General features: G+C 32.8%; 2 protein-coding genes across 3 annotated transcripts in view; both read right to left on the bottom strand.

The window, feature by feature from the left end:
• The window catches only part of LOC144842675 (peroxisomal sarcosine oxidase-like), a 37,261-nt gene extending 31,662 nt beyond the window's left edge, over window positions 1-5,599 (bottom strand). Inside the window, exon 1 of the mRNA XM_078699196.1 lies at window positions 5,002-5,599. The gene's annotated coding sequence lies outside the window, so the exon portion shown is untranslated. The remainder of the gene's footprint in view (window positions 1-5,001) is intronic.
• A 957-nt stretch (window positions 5,600-6,556) lies between these two features.
• Window positions 6,557-15,008, bottom strand: LOC144841930 (metallo-beta-lactamase domain-containing protein 1-like). Of its 2 annotated transcripts, none has more exons than XM_078698231.1 (8): window positions 14,850-15,008; window positions 12,857-13,006; window positions 11,745-11,903; window positions 11,329-11,441; window positions 10,618-10,777; window positions 9,854-10,017; window positions 8,242-8,356; window positions 6,557-7,311 (listed from the first exon to the last, which is right to left on the bottom strand). In XM_078698231.1, exons 2-8 carry the CDS (start codon window positions 12,954-12,956, stop codon window positions 7,124-7,126), a joined length of 999 nt encoding a protein of 332 aa, XP_078554357.1. In that variant the 5' UTR covers window positions 12,957-13,006; window positions 14,850-15,008; the 3' UTR covers window positions 6,557-7,123. The 2 variants fall into 2 exon arrangements, with proteins under 2 accessions (XP_078554357.1, XP_078554356.1); XM_078698230.1 differs by having other exon boundaries at window positions 12,857-12,990.
• Window positions 15,009-24,574: the final 9,566 nt, after the last annotated feature.

Below are 24,574 nucleotides of genomic sequence, written 5' to 3'. Positions count from 1 at the left end.
TAAAAGGAGTGCGGATAGGATCTTCAAAAAACAACGTTCACAAACCTTTTGCAATACAATGGGTTGATGAGCCTGTCAAATTCTTAGGTGTTTTTGTTGGTTATGATAAAACTTCCACACAATAAACTGGGTTGAAAAGATTGAAAATTTGAAAAATGTGTTAAAAACTTGGAAAAAAAGAAATTTAAGTATTTTTGGTAAATTAGTCTATAACTAGATGGTACGCGAGCTTCGCTTGTCTTGTCTTAAAAATGAGGGACACCAAATATATTGTGCTAAACAATAAATCTTCATATAATCAAAACTGGATTGATTCTGGAATTACACAAATTAGTGATAATGTTAATGACAACACTTTTAAGTCTATAGAATGTTATGCTGTAAAAAGAAACTTAAGTTATGGAAGATCTATGATTCAGATATAATTTGACAGATGTAACATAGAAATAGAAGATGAAAGGCACTGTTCTGTTTTCAGACTGTTAACTTAGTAAATAGATGCATTTTCACATGATTTAGACATACAGTAGGTTTGTAAAAATATATAATACGGGAATCGTTCAATTTTTGATAAAAGCATCAGATTTGGCATACATGTTGTATGGAAGGTACTTGGGGGCGAACCCCATCCGATTTCGCATTTTATGAGCCGTCATTTTTAAAAAACAAGATGGCCTACAAAAATCGTCAAATATGGTGATGTAGGCCTATGGTATCATTGGAAATGCAATTATACACCGATCAAATAATTGCATTACATTTATACTACAGTAATAGATTAATATTTACATACAATAAAACAAGTCATGTGACCTTAAAAGGTCAAAAGGTCACATTTTAAAACTGTCCAAATATTGTCGTGTTTGGTATCATTTTCAGGCAGAAGACAGTAATTGTTCAATTAGTTATTTGACTTTCTCAACTGTAGTTTGTATGTTTATCCAAATTCCAAAGCACATTATGGGTTTCATCTCCATTTTCTATTTTCCCCAGATTTATTTGAAGAATGGGTTGGAGCATTAGTGTTATATGTGTCTGCCTTGCAATTTTCCAAATTATTCCAAAAGCGACGCTAAGTCAGAGGATTGTTCTGTGCAAAGAAATAATATTTACTAGCTTTATTTACATTGTTCAATCCAGATATCTGGCTATCAGCAACTCGGTGTATCTTGAATTTTGGTGTGCCTAGATTTCCATACCAAAGGAGGATACTATTAGTTACACCCTGCTTGTTCACGGAATACAGGAAATATCTACGTTCTGGTTCCATATTCCATGAGGCCGAAAGCCGAATGGAATATGGAACCAGAACGTAGATATTTCCCGTATTTCGTTAGAACGAGCAGGGTGCAAGGATTTTATCTCTTAGTGTACACATATAAGCAATTGGACAAGCGACAAAGAAAAAAAACAAATAGGGAGCTTTCAACCATTACGATTAGCTTTTTTACGGACCGTCGAATACGGGTTCATATTCGATGGTTGAAATCACAACTACGCATGCACTCAACGATAAAAATACAATACATAAACAACGCGCGCGTAGAAACATCAAACAGGTAATACGGGATAAATTACCCTTCTGATCCACTTGACTGTAAATGGGCGTAATACGGAATTCTATCTCATACATATTGACCAATCGGATTACAGAATTCACGTGCACTAAGAGATAAAGTATCACATCCAGTTGTTAAGTCTTGAATTAACTGGCAGAAAAATTGGATAAAATAATTCCTAATCGAGGTAGCTGAATATGTGTCTGATCTAACCAACAATTTAACTTTTACTAGCGATTACAATATATGTTTTCTGAAATCCTAATCCTTCTCTTCCTCTTGTCTGCAAAACTGCATAGTCTGCATTTCAGGGTTCCTTCTAAAAGTGTGCAATGCGGGATTTATTAATAAATTTCAACTGCCAGGGGCTATCATTACCAATATACAATTACTTTAGACCGTGACATGATGTTCTCTTGATTGCAACACGCTGCTTCCTTCAAAATAAGACACATTCTACTATCCATTTGAAAAGATTCCCATCGATAGCATATGCTTGTATTTTATTCAATATATTTGATGTGGGACCACAAAGGTCTTACTTTAATCCAAGTTTGCTACCGTACATCATGCCTCTTTTGTCGTCAATTGTGTCCACTCCACTGACTGTTATCAGTTATTGCTTGGATTTGTATGGCTGCCCTTCTTGATTATAGCAGAAACTTGAGCTGCCTTCTATTTGTCAAGACTTTAGCCTCCTTCAGGTTTATATGGTTGTTGTAAAAAAATAAAAAGACAATAACATGTTGAGAAAAAATTATGCCAATGGTTTGTCTGGTTATGGCACTCTTATAGCAGAATGTTTTGGTAAAAATGTCTTTTTTTTTTCAGGAATGTAACATTCTCGCAAATGGTGAACCAGATTGGTCAAACAAATAATAGTGTCATGCAAAATGTATTTTGGGTCAATCAGTGGTAATTTAATGTCAATCGTTAAAACAAGAGTTAAAAATTGGACTGTATTAATAAATGTACGATTTGTTTTCTCTGTTGTAAAAGCACACATTTACATATATGTTGGGGAAACCCTAACTAAAAAGTATAAAATGATAATAATAAACTAGAATTTAATTCGTCACTTTGACGAATTATAGGTGATTATTTTTATCATTTTAATGAAAGTAAATTTTTTTAAACATGCATGTACGTTAACATACGATCGTAAAAAGTTGATGTACGCCATCCTATGACATGATGCATACGCTTATAATGCTGAGTTGTACCTATTATGTGTCATATATATATATACAGTATATACTGTATATCTATATACAGTGTAGCATAGGTGAAATTACGGGACACACATCATGTTTTAGTTTTTAGGTATGATGGAATTATCAAAATAAACTCGAAATTGACAATTTCGAAAGATAATGAATTGAGCAAATAAATATAAGAATTGAAAGAAAATTTGGCACGTAGAAGCGCAATGCGCGCTCTTTGAAATTTGTATAACTTTGACTAAAAAAATTGCTTTTTAACTTCAACTGGCCATATGATAACATCACAACATCCGATAGGCTTATTTTTTATATGAATTCATATCTACATTTCATCAGCTTTCATAATAAGTTATAATCTTCAAGGTCACCTTTAATTCTGAAGAGCTGTAAGATATTCAAATGTATGGTGTAGGTGAAATTACACGACCTACGTTATTCAAGTTTTTACGCGTGATGACGTCATCATCTAAAACGCTGACAACTCATGAGAAAGATAAATAATTAAGCAAGCACATACTGAAATTTGTGAGAAATTCGAGCACAAATAACCGAGAAGCGCTCTTTTGAATGTGATAAACTACACAAAAAGTTAAAAAATCCTAATTTTAAAATTCAAGTGGCCATTTGATGACGTCACAACATTTTGTAAGTCAAATGTGTACATGAATTCATATCTACAACTCAATGGCTTCCCTAATAATTTTAAAAAAATTGGGGGTCATCTTGCATTCTGAAGAGTTATTTTCATTTTAAAAAAGACCTATTTTTCACCATTTCATCAACCCAGATAGGGGGCGCTAGACTGGCGTAGGCCGTTTTTCACATTCTGAACTTCAAGGCTAAATATCTCAAAAGTTTTGTGATGCACTGATGCCAGGCCGGGTGTGTAGAAAGCGACGACCTCGAATTGGACGATCCCAACGACCCGGGCGACCTCGAATTGGACGACCTAGAATTGGACGACCCATAACACGAAACCGACGACCCCTATAGCCTAGCCTAGGCGTTAGGCCTAAGTGTGGTATAACATCCCGAAGCCGAACATAGCCAAAGATCTTTAAACCATACCTTATATAATACTCGCAAGCAAGCAATTGATTGAAAAAATACAGAAATATCGCCATTTGATACTGAATGTGTCGAAACGAACAAACGAACAGATATGGAACGCCAAGAGTGCATCATTAAAACTGCATTCGACTCGATTAGCACACGAAATATCATAAACATGGCAAACCAGGTCAAAACGGCCCCTTTTTCATCGGCGGGTAAGGTTTGCTCAGTGGATTGGTCATTGGTATTTCGACAAACATATTAAAAAGAAATTCAAAAGAAATAAATATTATACATTACATGGTTAAACCATGGACGTATAATTACATCTCGTCTTCATATAACGAACACTATAGGCCTACCAAGCAGCGTGTTGCGAACATGTGCATGGGGAGGGCCATAAGAAAGCTTTACATTTCACATATGCATTGTATACCGTCAAACCTTACCCGCCGCTGAAAAGGGGGCCGTTTTGACCTGGGTTGCCATGTTTATGATATTTCGTGTGCTAATCGAGTCGAATGCAGTTTTAATGATGCACTCTTGGCGTTCCATATCTGTTCGTTTGTTCGTGTCGACACATTCAGTATCAAATGGCGATATTTCTGTATTTTTTCAATCAATTGCTTGCTTGCGAGTATTAAATAAGGTATGGTTTAAAGATCTTTGGCTATGTTCGGCTTCGGGATGTTATACCACGCTTAGGCCTAGGCTAGGCTATAGGGGTCGTCGGTTTTGTGTTATGGGTCGTCCAATTCTAGGTCGTTCAAATCGAGGTCGCCCGGGTCGTTGGGGTCGTCCAATTCGAGGTCGTCGCTTTCTACACACCCATGCCAGGCCTCATATAATAATTACACTTCTGGTCATTTTCAAACAAGATATTTCATTAGATTGAATCTATAATTTCACCTCACCACGACCGTTCCTTATGTAGATTCCAGTCATTTTTAGAAGAAAAAAATATTGCATTAAAGCAAATATAAACATATACATTGTGAACAATTTAACACCAAAATCGAATCTATATGTCCACTAATTACAAAGATACAACATTTTAATATTCAAACCCAATCTAGTAGGCCTAGCCCAACAAATCGAGCTAGCATCGATTTGTTGGGCTAGGCCTAGGCCTACTAGGCCTAGCCTAGATTGGGTAGGCTACTCACCAGTACTAGTCGAATAATGGTGGGTGGGCTCGTAATACCACGCCAGTAAGGCAAAAGGCACACCACAATAAAGACGACCGGACACGTAAGACTCAAGTAGAATATGATCTTTATTCGTCAAAACCAAATATCACAACAATAACATAACAACCAGCGGCCATGATATATGTGTCAACCCAGATAGGGGGCGCTAGACTGGCGTAGGCCGTTTTTCACATTCTGAACTTCAAGGCTAAATATCTCAAAAGTTTTGTGATGCACTGATGCCAGGCCTCATATAATAATTACACTTCTGGTCATTTTCAAACAAGATATTTCATTAGATTGAATCTATAATTTCACCTCACCACGACCGTTCCTTATGTAGATTCCAGTCATTTTTAGAAGAAAAAAATATTGCATTAAAGCAAATATAAACATATACATTGTGAACAATTTAACACCAAAATCGAATCTATATGTCCACTAATTACAAAGATACAACATTTTAATATTCAAACCAAGCCCACTGGGCTTCTTTTCAAGTTAGTATATGCTTCTTTTCGAAATAAACTATTTAAATATCCAAGATGTAATGCCAAATAACTTGTGATGCCGATATAATGTATGATCGAGTTTATATCATAGGCTTACATACAGTTTTAAATTATGTTTTGATCACAAATTGAGGTAATGTCTAAAAAAGTCCTACAATAATCACAAAATGTACAGCATTCATTTCTTCGAAAAGTAATCTCGAAAATAAGCCTATCTCGAAATGAAAGCCATCTTGAAAAGAAGCCCACTCAAGAGTAGGCCTTACTAAAAGATAAGTCCATTGGCTTCTTTTCCAGGATTATAAGCGTTTCTGCATATCGGCGCAAAGTGGGCCATAATCATTTTTTTTTCTGGAAAAAAGCAATGGATTTGATACTGCATGACATTTGATACTGCATGACATTTGATACTGCATGACATTTGATACTGCATGACATTTGATACTGCATGACATTTGATACTGCATGACATTTGATACTGCATAACATTTGATACTGCATGACATTTGATACTGCATGACATTTGATACTGCATGACATTTGATACTGCATGACATTTGATACTGCATGACATTTGATACTGCATGACATTTGATACTGCATGACATTTTTATCTGTTAATAACCATATTATGCAGTAAAAATAAAATTTACATTATTGCTTTTTTGGGAGTGTAAGTACACCAAATATAGGCCAAAAAATCGTATTTTTTTAAATAAAACCACTAAAATAGTTTAGAAAATTTGGCTCCGACAATCCATGACATTGCATATAGCAAGGGAATTAAATGTCCCTATGCGTACTGTTTTCAGTCGTGTACAACGCAACTCTATAGCTCACTACAAGTCGGTCGGTCGGAAAACACTAACTCAAATTTGCGCACGCGACTGCAGCCATGTATGTGGCCTTGTAAATACATATACGCGCAGTTACGTTTGCACATTGATGTACCGCAAATGCACGATTTCATATCATTCTATTACCCTGATAAGACTGGTTGAATAGTTGAGATCCTAGGCTTATAATTCACATAATGAAAAATGTTTATTCAAATCTCGTCAAAATGAGTAAAGAGAGTAATACAGTAATAGTTATTCTTATTCTTCTTGTTATTGCTGTCTACTGGACAGGATAGTTCTATTTTCATATGCTTCATTAAAAAAAAAATACAATATTAGATTTTATTAAAAAGAAAGACTCCTGTTAGAATTGCAGGAAATATTAACGTTTATAATAATGTCCAAGTCAATGAACAACCATTTCTGAAATATTATATACTGTAACTTTAAAAAGGATCAACCAACAATTTTCAGACTTTTATTGTTGTCAGAATAACTAAGCATTTTAATAACACATTTAGGTAGGCTAGCCTGCCAATGCATTTGAAGAAAATAGTTCTTTGAATAAAATAGCAAATTTAACTAAACCTTACTATTTCTTTAGCTATTAAGTTTTATTCTGGAATTCTTCAGTATATGTTTTTTACTTGTTGCTATACTGTCATGTACAGTAGCATGTACATAGATAATTTTCCAAAAGGTATTTGACAATTTTAAAGGCTCCACCAACACTCTAATTTATAAGCTTCAGGTTTTATTTGTGTCAGCTTCTGTTGTTTTTATTGGCACTTTAAACCCTGGCCCATGTCCTGGTATTATGTAATTTGCTAGGCCTAATACTATATTTCTACTCTTTTCTTGCAACTTTTCATCTTCACTGTTGCACATCCAGTACTCAGCATTTATTAAATCTTCCATTTTCTCAAATAAATCACCTTTAAAAAAACAACAAAATACAGTATATAAATACCTTGTTTTTTAAAAATAGATGTGTGTCGAATAAAGGGTAAAAAATCATATCTCAAATACAATCTAGATATGTATACTGTAATATATTTATTTACTGACAACTTGTATTGTTCTCATTCTCTGAAAACTGAAGTAGTAATACATTTTGTAATAAAATATATTGTATGTGGAGGACACAATAATAATTTATGTTTTGGCTGCCTAAAAAAACAATCAATAAATACAACTTTTTTGACAGATTCACAATTGCATCTTTATTTATTAAAACCTTTTAAAACTAAGGTCAAAGATTTTTTGTTAGAAAAGCAGAGCAACTATAAATTCTCATAAACTATTTCACTAATGTACATTGATATTGTTTGTTTGATATCATCTAAAAGAAATGTCATTTCTTTTTTTTCTGGAAGTTGAGCTTGATAGGCATGTTGAGCCTTTTTCTCTCCTTCTTTTTTGTCCATTTTTAAAAATTTGTTTTTTAGAGTGGGGTTGGTGAGCATCAGTCTTCGTCATTTGTGATTATCTTGTAAGTTTTTTATCCATATTTGTAGTACAGCAAAATCTATCTCTCAAAAACAGTAGCTAATTTGTTTATAACATGCATGTTATTTTCCATCTGGTGCAAAAAGCACAGTCCACAAGCACTCCAATTTTGCTAGTGTATTTCTATTTCATGCATAGATATTAGTTCTGGCTTTCTTGGCTCTATTCATCATTTTATCTTGTTTCCTTATGCTGATTGATTCTTTAATTTTACGTTTGAGCCAACCTTGTTCTTTATGTAATATGTCTATATAATATTATCCTAATTACTAATTAGTGTTATGATTATGCAGGGTCATATGGTCAGTTTTAACATCATTGTGTATTCCAAAAACCATAAATAATAGTACTGTTACCTGCAACTACAACAGTGCCTTTGATAGTCTTCTGAACCACAACACTAACATCATTATGTGTGTGACCAGGAGTTGCTATAACTTCTATGTCATCATCTATTATAAAGGGTTCACCCTAAAATAGAAGAATTAATTATTGAAAGCATATAGCAGTATTTCGGTAGTAGGAAGTGTTTTGAATCATATGGATTGAAAATGTTGTTCATTCTTAGTTGGTTGGAAAGTGCCAACAGAACAATAAGCTGGAGGTGGTAATAATAAAACAAATGTCAGAAGAATTAGCAATCCGTGATTTTCGCATTGGAAATTGTATCGCTTTTCACACAAGCAAATGTACACAGACTTTATAAAACATCATCATTAAATAAATGATATTATACACCTAAATAAATTCCTGTCATTTGATTGTGGGTAACATGGTGTGCAAAAGTATGCACTATTTAACGATCGTTAAATAGTACTTTTAATCTATTTATGATGTTATATAAAACAAATAATGAATGTTTATATTCGTGTAATGGTACAAATAATGGCATTTGGTGAATGATGAAAGGTTATATTTTAACTTGGCTTCGCCTTGTTGCAATATAATCTTTCATCATTCCCCTCATGCGATTATTTGTACCATTCCACTTATAAACATTCATTATTTGTATAATATATTTTGCAATTATATAAACTTTCATTGAATAAATATTTAATAAGGTTCTAGTGCATTTACTTCTGAAAAAAATGTTTTGCCATCATGCCAAATTAATTCACAAACAAATTTTTAACTTTTAAAAAACCGCAATAAAAAAAAATCATCCAAGCGTTATCAATTCAATTCAATTATCATTTTTTTCTTCTTTCTTTCAAATAAAACTTAAACATTTGACAAAAATAAAGTATTAAAAATAGATAATTAAAATACTTTTGCTTAAAAAAAACATTTTTTTTTTAAATGCAAAAAGAGGCAAGAGCCCTAAAATCTAAAACATCAATTGGATTACTCAAATCGACACTTGTGGAGGGCAAGCCATGTACAATAAAAGTAAAAATGAAGAAAAGAAAAAACAACATAAAGACAGAACAAAACACATACACAAAACAAAGAGGAAGCATAAAGACAATGAACGATATAAATGGTAATTATTGGAATTTGGTAGCCATATGGGGCAGAGGAGACGACAAACGGCCAACAATAATTATTTCAAATATACCAATAATTTGAAAAAAGGTAGTTTTTTACTTTTACAGAAAAACAATTCCTTAAGATCGGGGTAGATGTAATATCCTTATGAAGTGCATTAAATAATTTAGAGCCACTATATCGGACATTGTGTTGAATTAAAGTAAGTTTGGTTAAAGGAAGATGAAGGGCGTGTGAAGCCCTAGTGTTGTAAGAGTGGATTTCTGAGTTTGATAATTCTTTTATTGCCTAAATGTATGTGGCTCCCCACCCCATGGAGAGCTATTATACAAGAAAATTTTTCTGATATTATCAGAATATTACATAAATTTATATATAGCATTTTTTTTTCTATACAGCCTATATAAAAAAACTAGGCTGATTCTAGTTTTAATTTGAATTACCTCAAATTTTAAATTAATTTATAAGCGATGTACTGACCAATGCAAATGGATGATCAACATATTTATCCTCTTTGCAGATATCAAATCCAACAATTTGTGTTGCTTTCAGAAATAGGTTCAGGTTTCCTACATGATCACAATGACCATGAGTACAAACAACATACTGAATTTGGTCTGGCTCTAAATTATGTGTTGACAGTCCTAGAAAGAAACATTACATTAAAACTTAATGATGTATTGTGCCCCAAAAACATAAAAAATAAAAGATTAATAAAAAAATATTTTGAATATGCCATTTCAGAGTTTATTAAAGTTAATCATTTCCATAGAAAAAAAAAAATAATAATAACCGCTGTTCACTTTATGAAAATACAAAATAAAATTCAACCAGAAACTCATTGAATTCCAGCCAATGTGACTCGGCAATTGATCGACTACTTCATTTTGAAGTTCAAATCAAATATAACTCTGGTCATAAAAGATTTTTTTCCGAACATTTAATTTGGGCTGTAATTTATAAAGCTTATATTATTGATGATCTATAAGAATCTTAATTATGTTGTTCTGATTATTTTTATGACACTGTACTGAAGGTAGATATTGGAAAATCTTATTACAAAATTGAATGATGTGCAGAATTGCATCTATAACAGTAGATTTTTTTTAATTGCATGTTGACCAAGCGAAAAAAATACATGCCAGTTGCACATCTGTAGAATAGCAACTGCCATGACATGTAGAAATTGTTTGTTTTAAAAATATCCTGTAATTGAGTTTAAACAATAATACAAAATGACTAACCATCCAGAATGACTTGCCTGTCCCATGCATTACCCGTGTCCACCACTATGTTCATTTGTCCCTTGATAAGCGTTATTGATCCATCCGCTCTTTGATTTCCTTCTTCGTCAGTGTAAGAATATCCTTCCTTCAGTTCAATTACTTCATAATTTGTTGAATTCTAAGAAAAAAAGCTATCCATTGTAAGTTTGCTGTTTAGTACCAGTTTTCATCCATCCACTCTTTTTTCTCTTACATGGAAACTGTTCCAAAAGTGGAGAACCAAAAAAGATAGTTTCTAGAACATCAATTATAGTTCATGAGTCAGACTCTATCACATTGGTGGCAAATTTTATCAATACATTTTTTAAACGCTTGTCTACTTTTCAGAATGTCATATAGGTGTCAATTGTAAAGCTTTCTTAATAGTAACTTTTGATGATTATATTATTAGAAATGGCCATAATATTTATATCATTTTGTATTATTTATTATACCAATTATTGTAACGAAATTGTATTGTATTCTATTTGTAAATGATAAGATGCTGTATTTTTATAGGTTGTTTTATAAACTCATTATCTATATATTCTTCTTTATCTTTGCAGTGCTGTCTTTATCAACTTCCTGTAGTGTATTTTTTAGATTTTGCATTACAGCATTAGGTACCGGATACCGCAAAAACATTTGGCTATATGCATGTTCTCACCTTAGTTTTAAATGTTTCCTTACCTCTTGCTTGTTAATAATACTGTCTCTTTGAGGTACATCACAAGATGGTTTTTCTGTCTCTATGTCGGTCTGTGATTTAGAAGGGTAATCATCCATAACTTCAATAGATGGTACTGCAACAACGGTTTTTAAAAAACCACATAATTAGCAAAACGTGTATGTAAAAATGTTTGACATTGTCCGTTAACATTTTTAAATTTAGATTTTAAATCATTTGAATTGCTGTTGGTATCAAAGAACAACACAGTAGGCTCAAGACCGGCATTGTTTAAATATAAACCAAACTAACAATATTCACATAAATTCTACTCAGTCCAAATTATGAGTTGGAACCCTCCAAGTGGCCTTTCCCTCTCTCAACATTCTGTATCAGCTTCTTACTGTTGCAGAACATCTATTAAATTAAACAATATTACCTGGAGCACTGCTAATAAGTTCATAGGAAGAATGGTTGGCCCAGCCATTTATTGGTTCAAGTAAATGTTTACCATCTTCTGATGTGCATACAACTTTTCTCTCCTTTCCATCACCACCAACTCGATAGCTAAGTCCTACTGCACCATCAAAGTAGATGCCTTTCAAATAAAATAGTAGTAAACATGTATTATAATTCAAAATTCTGTATCATGTCATCAATTGACTGTCATGAATTTTGCCTTAAATCCATCAAGATGTTTCTTTATGTTTCTCAACTTGTATGAAATTTTATTTAATGATTTTCTTTGTGATTTCTTAATTTTTTTTCAAAGGGTCTTAAAAGATTCCTGCAATAAGTGTATGTAGCAATGTAAATATATATTTGTATGTTTAAACATGTAAAAATACCTTAATATTTTAAAAAATCAACAAAAATGTTTTATTCTATGAACTAAAATGGAGACAAGAATGCAATATTTTATAAAAAAATTACATTATACTTAAAAGTGTTTATAATAAGTATGCATATTTACGGTAATTCATAATTAATAATATATGTGCAAATAATATAATAGATGAATGTGTATGTGTGCAGTATGTGTACTTAAGTGTACACCATACAATGCATTTAATGTATGTAATTAGTATAAAAGCACAGTTAAATGAGTAACAACATTTGTAATTTTGATTAATATACAATTAGTTTTGCAAATAGATGATTTAACCCAAAAAAACACTTAATGTATAGTAATTATACAGAAAACAAAAATGTTAAATGAAATATAAATGAATGTGAAATAACAAAAATCATTTTCACTAATGGTGCGATACTAAAGGTTAAAATTATGATATTAATGAGGGGAAAAAACAGAAAACAAACGAACAAAGGTAGAAAATGTTTAGAAATAATTTACTGAAATATTGAATGAATAAAGGTGGTGGTAAACCACAAAGAAATATATATATATATATATTGCTGAATAAATGTGAATTGAATTTAGTCGTATTCAAGTTTCACTAATCATGCTTGCTAAGACCTAAACATTTGATTAGACCTCAAAGTGACACAGAATGTCCCATTGGCTGATTTATGATGATCCATGATACTTACCAAGTGTTCTAAGAGACACTACAAAGCCTGAAGAAGGCGTCTTTCGTAGAGGAACATCGACACTTGAACTGGTTAACGGATCAAAGACATTGATTTGCATTGTCTAGTTGGCAAGTACTGGTCTGTTTGGGATACTAAAAAAAGAGGGTCCTAAAATTAGAAATATGAAATGTGAATTGATAGGAAGTTTACATTTCATTACATAAATTTTAATTTTAAAAAAAAGAAACCAAAATTTGCTATGCTTGGCTATCCTATACTACTTGGACCGTACGTATCAAAACGATCAATGATTTGTTCAACAAACTACATTATAGTATCCCAGCGGGTACTGCACCAACAGGATTGTAATTGTTTGTAACTACTGTGGAGTAGCTTTGTGTCAGGGTGTAGAGTAATTGGTCAGATGTTTTGCCCTACTCTGATGTAATTTTTGTACGTTGTACATTGAGAATACTTGCAAAAAAATATGCAAGTAATTCTCGGGTGGGACTCGAACCTACGGCTTCCAGATCACTAGCCTGGCGCTCATACTTCTAGACCACCGAGCTTGCTCTGATGCTAGGGGTTATATTCGAGTCAGAGTAAGCAGTTAGAATGGACCGACTAATAATATACAGTACTAGAAGATTGTTATTATAGATTATTTTTTATTATTTTTTTTATTATTTTTATTTAACCTTGATTTATATAGTAGATGGAAAAACTAGGCTTACACACATACTTGCTTTAAAGACATATTTTCCATGCACACTTCATGTATCAAACTACAATTTCAGCCTTAAACAACATTTTTTATAAAATCAATTTGAGGTAAATGTACAGTATCTAACTCTTTTAATTTTCTCTTCAAACTACTATTTTCATATTAAGATATTGTGGAACCACAAAGGTTTAATATTGGATTAAAACATGGCAAGCTAGATGCTTGACCTTTTACATCAGCCTGAAATACAAAATATTTTTACTTTTGATATTTAAGTTTGTTCCAATAGAAGAGCACCATATACAATTAGTAAGTAAATTTGTGATATTAACATTTGTGTTGGTGCTAATTATATTTACACATATTCTGGAATAACCAATATAAAACATTTCAATACACATTAGCAGTATTAATGTACATTACTAAATAATTATACAGTATGTATGCTGTACTAAAGTTAATTATAATACTGTACTAATGTACAGTAGACCTATAAATTGAACAATGTAAATTGTAAAACATCGTACTCTACTATCAAAAATATTAAATCTTCCCTCAAATAAAGTCAAAGTTGGTTAGGCCTCTATATATAGACAATATCTAATACTCAACTAAGAAAAAATGATTTGTTGTAATTTTGTTATGGATGTACACACCTAAAATTGTGCACAGCCAGCATTTTTTAATTTCTAGGGAAAAATTATAATAATTATTCTTTTTTTTTTAAACATTCAAATAAATTGCCCATGTTTACATTTGTTTGTGAATTCAGATTTTAGCAAAATTCAGTAAAAAAATGAGAAAATGTATTCAGACAAAAATATTTGATTTTTCTGATTATATATATATATAAAATTATAATTCATAAAAGTTCAACTAATAATCTTTAAAAGAAATAACACCATTTGTTGGCTACCAATAATTATAATTAATCGTATTCATCAGCAGGGAGTTGTAAACTGCAGCACAGGAGGCCAGCACATTCAAAGTTGATTCAGACAGACTCTTTTAATATTATAATAATGATTGCATTAATTAGGCCCTATGCCTAGTCTTAGTAGAAAGTTTAGTTTCAACAAACATCTTTTAAAACCTAATAAATAATACCATTAGGCCTATATATAAATTTATTAGGTGGAACGTTTCGGGCTATCTATGTAGGTATAGGCTAGGCCTAGCCAGCTAGATAGAGTAGAGGTCAGAAAATCATCATAGCATGCAGTCACTTTTCATTCCGGGCTGGACTGAGTGGCACCCAGTCTAGCTAGGCCTAGGTAGGCTACTTACTTTCAATGAAAATATTACTTGGCGCTTATAACCATTATTGTTAACTTGTATTGTAATGTAGGCCTAAGTTTAAATTAATTTACAATGTAGGCTGTTCTTAGTTTAGGCCTTGTTTTCTCTTGCCTACTGCTAAGCTGCTAGTCTCTCTGTTGTACGTCGTGTTTATGATGGGGGAACAGACGATCGGGACCCATGGGCGATCGGGCCCAAGACGATCGGGCCCACATTTTGCGGTCCCGGTCGTCCTATGTGTTGGGCCCGATCGTCTTACCAGTTGGTCCCGTTCGTCCAGTATTTTCAGAACCACGTTGGGCCCGATCGCCTTACCAGTTCATCCCGATCGTCTTAGCGTTGTGCCCGATTGTCTTTTGTGTTTATATAAAATCTTTGATAAAATAATGTGCCACATTTCATTCCTAGTGCTTAGTGTCAACATGCTTTTCTTGCGTAAATTAAGATTTTACTTAAAAATGTTAAATTGTTCTGATTTTATCATAATTTTCCCCTAATTAACACTACTGGTTTTCTTACCAAATACTCTCGATTTATGAATAAATGTGATTGATTTTGATTGCGATGACGACAAACGATAAATATCATTTATGTACAGCAAAAATAAGGAGGGCCCCAAAATTTCTATAGGATCAGACATTTCATTATGAACTGATACTATTTGGATCCGATTTGATAAATAACCTTTTAACCACTTTGAAGCCACACCTCGAATTCCGTAATATTCTATTTTTTTTAGTAAGATGTCATGGTCAATGGTGTCAAAAGCTTTCTTTAGATCTATAAAGACGCCAACCGAGTAATTAGACTTGTCTATTGCAGATGTAATGTCTTCATTAAGTTTAAATAAGGCATGGGTTGTGTAGAATAATTTGGGCGAAAACCAAATTGTCCACTATATAATAAATTGTGTTTTTTTATAAATGTCATTAATCTATTGTTAAACATCTTTTCTAATATTTTTGAAAATTGCGGAACTTAAAGAGATTGTAGTTGTTAAAATCTTGTTTATCACCAGATTTATAAACATGTATTACCTTTGCACTTTTGAACATATTTGGAAATGTTCCACATTCTAATGACAGGTTACATATACGCGTTACAGGTTGAACAATTTCATATAATACTCTACCATATACATCGATATTATCAAGTCCATAAGAATATTTACTTTTTAAATTTAGAACTTCCCTTAAAACTTCCTCACATGAAACATTGTCTAAAAATAATGATTGTTGTACACTTTCATTATGATCTAAAACTTGTATCATCAATATGTGGAATTTCCTTAGCTAAATTAGGTCCAACATTTGAAATAAATTTATTAAAACCATTTGCAATATTTTTTGGATGAGACAGAATTTCATTTACCTGTTTAAATTCTCTTGGTAAATTATTATATCACATGGACACAAGAACCAATCAAATTTTTTGGAATTTACGTAGCTATGATAAAGATATATGTATTATAAAAAACTGGGACGAAAAGGTTATTGAACTACAAAACGTTCTCTTATAGTTATGGAAAAAAAGAAATCTAACTTTTTTTGGAAGGATAACAATCATCAAAACTCTTGCAATCTCTGAATTGGTTTATAACGCAAGCATAAATAACGTACCCTTACATATAATTCCACTTGTTGAAAAAAATACATTTTCTGTGGAATGGTCAGCGTGAAAAAATTAGTCTTGTACTTATAAAAAAAAAGCATGCGAACTCCATAATAGATTTATTAAAACTAACATGGATAAAAAGATTTATAGTGATGAATAGTGTTAAATGAACAATTTTATAGAAACAGTACTAGGGCCCTTTAAACAAAATTTAAAAAAATAATACATACTCTAAAATAAAAGTGTATATATAATTAATAATTAAGCAATATTAACTTTGCAATATCAACAACTAGCTTTTAAAGTAACATACTTATGTATTCTGTAGTAAACATTAATATATTTCAAAGTTTCATAGCTCTAAATAACATTTGACCTATTCAATTTACCCGCCCTGTTACAACCGCTAATGTAGAAAACGCCAGCTAATGTCGGAACAACCGTTAATGTAGAACAATCCACCGCTAATGTAGTAAAACCTCCAGCTAATGTAGAAACACCAACAGCTTATGTAGTAAATAAAAATCAACACCCCAGCTTATGTAGTTACTATCGCCAGCTAATGTAGAAAATGTTATATATTTTACAAAAATGTCTAAATCATGTGCAAATGCATCGACCTTTACTTAGCTATCAGTCTTTCCACTACCTCTCGCAAGCAACGCAGGGACCGATTCTCATAATCGACCATCTTCCATCACAACGACCACTCGAAAATGACCACCTCTAATGAACGAGCACTCTCTTCTAAGGGACCACTTCTCATAATCATAATCGATCACCTCTCGGAAGTGATCACCTCCTTCCTTAAGGAACCACTATTCTTTTTTCTTTCTTTCTTTCTTTCCCTTTTCAGGGAATTTATTATTTCAATGTATATTGGCCTTTGGCCCTAATACAAACAAATAAAAAATAACTATAACTTAAGATAATGGTTTCTTCTTTCAAAAGCAAAGTAGACGTATTTTCCTAAATTATAAGTAAAATTTGTGTTGGAAAGTAATAAACATAGCTTATTAATAGAAGGAAAAACACGAATAAATCTTGGAATAAAACTTTTTCTTAAATCATTGTAAAATGTGCATTGCAAAATAAAATGATATTCATCCTCAATAATGTTCTTTTTACATAATTTACACGTTCTCTTATACCTTTCTACACCCTCCCATCTGCCCTTTTCAATTTCTAGCTCTAATATCCCTAAACGTAACTTAGTTAATAATCTTCTTTGTTTAAAATTAATGATGTTGGTCAAGTGATAACTTCTTTTTTATAAAGAGAAAAGAGCTTTAACTTATTATGTAAACTAAATTTTTGAATGCATTTTTGTTTTTCAATATCACATAAGAAGCGCAACTTAAATTCTCTCAAAAATAAACCTTTACTATTAACATATTGTTGTAACCATATATAACCAAAACCAGTAGAAAAAAGTAAGTGTTTGACCTGTTGTGCCCAACAATTCTCATTACGGTTAACTTTTCTAAGTTGAAACTCATAACACTTAAAAATGAATCTGTCATGATCTAAAGTAATAATATGTAACCAAAATCTTATAACTGTAACTAAACAATCCAAAGAAAGTGGTAATCTACCTAACTCAGAAGTAACAGCGGCATTTGGTGCATTTTTCCCAACTTGCAATAAATATCTACAAAATTTAGTATGTGTTTTTTCAATAATGTTTATGCTATCTGACATTCCCCAGATTTCGCTTCCATACGTTAAAATAGGAAGTAATTTCACATCAAAAATATGGTTCCATGTATTAATTGGAAGAAAAGATAAGTTACGATAAATAAATGATTTTAAGCAGAATAAACTTTGATTTGCTTTTTGTTGATTATGTTGCATTGAGTTGTTCCATGTACCATTTGAACTAAAAATAACACCAAGATAATTATACGAATTAACAATTTTTAATTGAATATTTTTATACTTCCATTTTTCGATGTTCCTTAAATTGCGGCCATTTTTAAAAACCATAATTTTGGATTTTGTAGTGTTTACAGTAAGTTTCCAAGTATCACAATAAAGTTCAAGTTTATTTATTAATTTTTGGAGACCTTTCACCGTATCACTAACAAGCACTAAGTCATCTGCATAAAGAAGATGATTCATATGACAATCTCCAATTTGAATGAAATCGTTTACCTGATTAAGTATACCACTCAAATCATTAATGTAAATATTAAAGAGTAAAGATGACAACGGAGAACCTTGTTGTACTCCAATCGAACAATTAAAAGATGGACTAAGTTTGTTGCCAATTTTAACATGAGCAGATAAGTTTTGGTATAAGGAATTTATTATGTTTAACATTCTGCCTGAAACACCGATATATTTCAGCTTATGTAGTAAAAGTGTATGATTTATAGAGTCAAAGGCACGTTTAAGATCAACAAAACAAACAAAAATCCTACCCCGCTTTTTATCTAAGTATTTAGAGATGACGGTATCTAAAATGAATATATTATCTGTCGTTCTATATCCCTTACGAAAGCCTGCTTGTTCCTCATGAATTAACTTTTTACTATTTGTAAATTGTGTTAACCTAGAATTAAGAATATGTAAAAATATTTTTCCTAGGATTGGAATTAAAGAAATACCTCTATAATTTTCAGGTTTGTTTTTATCTCCATTTTTAAAAATTGGAACAATTAAGCTTGTTGCCCATTGTTTGGGAAATTTTCCAACTAAAAATATAGCGTTAAAAAGAATTTTTAAAATATCAAAAATAATGTTGGGGGCGTTTAGCAAGAATTCAAAATTCATTCCATCAATGCCGGGAGCTTTTCCACTATTTTGAGAATTAAATGCTCTATTTATTTCATCCAACGTTATGTCGTGGTTTAAATTATCATTGTCCTCATTCTGGTGGCATTCTGCGATTTTTGGCAACTCAACGCTAACAATAGACTCATCGTTTTTAAATAGGTTCTTAAAATGAATATAACATTGATTAATAGAAATTTCACAAGATAATTTCTGTTTTGTCTTCAACTTCATCCAAAACGTTTTGCTATCCTTTGTATTGAGTGCATCAATAATTTGTTTGCGTATTTTTTTATGAAAGTTAATTTTTTTGCATTTTAATAGCGATTTATATTGCTTTTTTGCCTGAATATAATTATTTAAAAAAGGTTGAATGCGCATAATTCTAAATCTCTTTAATGATTGTTTAACCTGCATTTTAAGGTCCTTACAATCTTTATCAAACCATTCGTTTCGTTTTGTAGAAGTTGAAGATTTACTTGTTTGTGTATACTTAATTCCTTTACATACGTATTCAAAAATTTTACATAAATGTGAAACTGCCTCATCAATTTCATTTTGAGAGATAGCATTCATAAAATCATTATCAATAGTTTCAATGACATCATGTTCCCATCTGACTTTGGATGCATTAATGTAACTGTTGGACCATTTGAACGTACTCTGAGTAAACGTGTCATCTTCATTGACAATCAATTTAGGCCTAGTGTGTTCTTTGTCTTTGAATTGAATACTAAAGGCAATTGGCATATGATCCGATTCAACACGGTCATCAATTCTTAAATAAGATATTAATTTAAAGTTGTTTGAGTTAGTAAGAAGGTAATCACATACACTTTTACCTTGTGAACTGATAAATGTAAAACCACTGGATGATTCTTTATCAATTCTACCATTTGTGATTCGCATACCAGTTTCTTTGCAAAATTCTAATATATCTTTACCGTAGCTATTTAGTATACAATCAGAATTCGTTCTACTTTCAATCCGGATGTTGTCTTCCACATATAGATTATTGTTCCATGTGTCGTTTTCATCAGCGGATATGTAATCGTCCTCCGAACCAGTTCTACCATTAAAGTTGCCAACTACATATACTATGTCAGATATATGCTGTAATGCAAATATTCGTTAGATAAAATGTCAAAAAAGTCAGTTGTCGCGTAACTAGATGTACTTGGTGGTCTATACAAAAAAGCGATTACAACCGTGTCGGTTGGGGTTAGAGTAATCTTTAACCAAATAATGTTATTCGATGCACTTGACAGTTCTTCAACGACGAGATTTAATTTATAATATACCATTAGGCCTCCACTATTTCTTCCATGACGACTTTTTTTATCTGATAATTTTGATATGCAAGTGAAACCTTTAATATTGTAATCGTTCCGATATTTATCCCATGTTTCACTAAAACAAATTATGTCAAATTTGTTAACATACTCAATAAAGTCAGAATCAGCAAATTTGTTTCTAATACCGTTAATATTCCAAGAAATACAATCAATGTGTTTGGTGACTTTCAAAGATGGTTCAGATTGTTCTTCATTAGGACCATGGCCAAAACCCTATTTTGTGAGGTTTATGATTTTGTTGTCTTCTACGTTGAATGTATATACTTCGTCGCCTATAAACAGCTTATCATATCTGAGCCGAAAACGATCGTTGTTTTTGATTGCTTGTTGTATTTTTGGTTGCAGGCCTTTTCTAATTTTACGGACTCTGAGAGTATAATCTTCACCCATGTTAATTTTTGATTTATTTCCAGCCATTTTCTTTTTGAGTGCTCTATTTTTGGACATTATTTCATCTTTTTGTTTGTAGCTAGTAAGTTTTGCTATGATGGGTCGTGGGTTACTTTTGCTGTGCAATCTATGCGCTCTCTCGAAAGCGACCTCTTCGATTTCTAAATTTGTTGTTATATAATCCTTTACCTTTCGTTCGCAGTCAAGCCACGTTTAATTTCTATCATCTTCAGGGATATCATAAATAATGATGTTATTACGACGACTTTCAGCTTCTAGTTTATCTAGTTGTGTAGTTATAACTTTGTTTGTGTTTTTTAGTCTTATATTTTCTTCTTCCAAATCAGTTATTTTTTTAGTTAGTCTGTCAAATCCTTTCGACATATCTCCTTTAATTGAAGCGAAATCAGAAGCTATCCTATCCATTTTATCGTTTAAAACTGTATTCATATCGTTAAGTTGTTTCAAAACATCTTTCAATGAAGGTTCCATTCCCATCGATTCTTTAATTGTTGTTTGTCTGGTTTCTATAGAGCCCGGATTTGTTTCTATATCGCCGGCTATAATAAGTAGCTTGAATATAATTGGTACGAGAACGATGATATTTATAATTGTACTGACAATCATTTTATAGTAGTCTTGGGTATTCCAATTGTTAATAGCCATCTGCTATAGACCATTCACAATTTTACGAAACATTCCTCATTCATAATCGACCACCTCTCGTAAGCGACTACCACTCTTGACGACCACACCTCTTGTAAGTAACCCCCTCTTTTAAGGGACCACCTCCAGTAACGATCACCTCTTGTAAATGACACCCTCTATTGAACGACCACCATCTCTGTTAAAGGACCGCTTCTCATAATCGACCACCTCTCGGAAGTGATCACCTCCTCTCTTAAGGGACCGCTTTTCATTCATTTTTTATTTCATAGGACATGTCTACCAAATTTGGTGCCTTTATAAAAAAATAAATAACAATAATATTAATAAAAAGGAGTCGTCACTGACGAGAGATGTGGTCGTTAAGAGAGGAGGTCACTTACGAGAGGTCGTTGTGATGGAAGATGGTCGATTATGAGAGGAGGTGATCCCTTACGAGAGGTGGTCGATTATGAGAAGCGGTCCCTTAACAGAGATGGTTGCTTACGATGTATGGTCGTTTTGCTTACAATTAAGAGGTGGAAAGACTGATAGCTAAGTAAAGATCGATGCATTTGCACATGATTTAGACATTTTTGTAAAATATATAATATTTTCTACATTAGCTGGTGATAGTAACTACATAAGCTGGGAGGCAATTTTCGTTACTACATAAGCTGTTGACTGTTTCTACATTAGCTGGTGTTGATTTATATTTACTACATAAGCTGTTGGTGTTTCTACATTAGCTGGAGGGGTTCTAGGACACCTACCCCCTAGACAGTTACCCCCCGGATGTTTACCACCCGGTCAACTACCCCCTTAGGACAACTACCCCCCGGACAACTACTCCCCGGACAACTATCCCCTTAGGACAACTACCCCCTTAGGATAACAACCCCCCCCCCCCCCCCGGACAACTACCCCCGGACAACTACCCCCCGGACAACTACCCCCTTAGGACAACTACCCCCTTAGTTGTCCGGGGGGTAATTGTCAGGGGGGTAATTGTTCCTAGGGGGTAATTGTCCGGGGGGTAGTTGTCCAGGGGGTAGTTGTCCTAAGGGGGTTGTTGTCCTAAGGGGGTAGTTGTCCGGGGGGGTATTTGTCCGGGGGGTAGTTGTCCTAAAGGGGTAGTTGTCCTAAGGGGGTAGTTGTCCAGGTGGTGGTTGCCCGGGGGGTAGTTTTCCGGGGGGTAAATGTCCAGGGGGTGAATATCCGGATACGGCTGGAGGTTTTACTACATTAGCGGTGGATTGTTTTTCATTAACGGTTGCTTCGACATTAGCTGGCGTTTTCTACATTAGCGGTTGTAACACGCCCACCTACAATAACTGTTTCCACTTCTTAACACAATATGTCAGGTGGACATTATCGGCGGTCCCAGATTGATTCAAATCCTATATTCCGCGTTTCAAATCACTGTTCAGAATGTTCATTGTAATGATTATCATAACCTCTGTTTGCACTTGCATAGAGTGATAGCAAAGATTATCGACCATAGGCCCTACGATAACAATTGTGTGATTAAAGTTTTGATCGTTTTGTGTTTTGATTGTGAAAACATATGCATATCGTTCTTCATGTGTGGGCAGACGTGTTTGCAACAATGGCAGGTAAGTCCAAAGTACCATTCGGTGTTTGTGTATCATTATCTTGTGTTTCTGGTGTTTTCGACACAAAAATTAATGTTGGGGGTTTTCTGTTTCTTTTTTGTTTTGTTTTTGTAAAATTGATTACGAAAGTCAGTTTCCTGGGTTGAATGATGAGCCGTCAGTCTCGGCTCACAGTCACAGGAAAGTACTGTAGTATGGAGGCTTATGTTTGTTGAATCCGCTATTGTTTTTAATTAATATTTATTTGCCAGATAAACTAAAATCAGCGGTGGTCAAAACGGGTGGGCCAGTTTCATTGACATGAGGTTTGAAGAATACTTTTAACATTCTAGTTTTAAGAATAAAAAGGGGCATGTGGCTGTCCTAATTTTGAAGAGATCTTTTTTTTTCATAAACACCAATGATTATTACCGTTAATGGCATACAACAACTATACAGTACAGACATATGGGTAAATGAAAAATAAAAAAACATAATCAATCAATACAACACATGTTTTCTTTAGGAATATATTGTAAGAATTATCCCAACATGAAATATTATAACAAACATTCTGTGGCTACTAAGAGTCAATTGAAATAACAAAATTAAGACAAATCTAATCTGCGGAGATCTTACCTGGATAAAATTAATAATAATAATATATTGTTTAAATTAGTTAATACATCTTGAAACTAAAAGTCTCAGCAATAGTTTACTGAGTGAGGTTTTTGTTTTCTAACTTCTTTTATTTGTATTCAAATTGTCATAGTTATTTAAACCAATTGAAATTACCTAGAAAGTGGAAAAGCTGTCGGTGCCCTCTAGCCGACCACTTCTGGCCCCCACCATTGTTTTCGCCACGTTTGTAAATTACGGTACTCCAAATATTTGACGCTGATTTTATCGCTGACTGCGCCCCTGGAGCGCGCAATTTTCCTCCACTTGTAAACAAGACACATAAATAATATTGACAAATGGCGATAATTTAGCTTACTCTTAAAGCTTATAATCCGCAGCTACATGTGCATGTCCACTAACTACTGTATACTGCATGCTAGAATATAGCAATACATAGTCATATAACGTTATCTCGTAAACAAGAAAAGAGTGCAATGTACCAACACTATAAAACATCATTTCCTGTGCCCTGTGGCTACTATAGACACAATCACATGAGACACAATCGAATATTCTTTTCTGAATGCAATGAACCTGAAAAGTAACAACAATATTAAAGAAAGTTTGTTATATTTGGAGACTTCTGAGCAAACGTCTTAAAATTAATGAATGAATAAATAGCTGTTGTTTTGTTATATACTTAAACTGCAGCCAACGG

Source organism: Antedon bifida, chromosome 5 (assembly GCF_963402885.1).
Source record: "Antedon bifida chromosome 5, ecAntBifi1.1, whole genome shotgun sequence".
In the NCBI taxonomy this organism is placed as follows: Eukaryota; Metazoa; Echinodermata; class Crinoidea; order Comatulida; family Antedonidae; genus Antedon; species Antedon bifida.
This window is presented reverse-complemented; position numbering and strand designations above follow the sequence as displayed.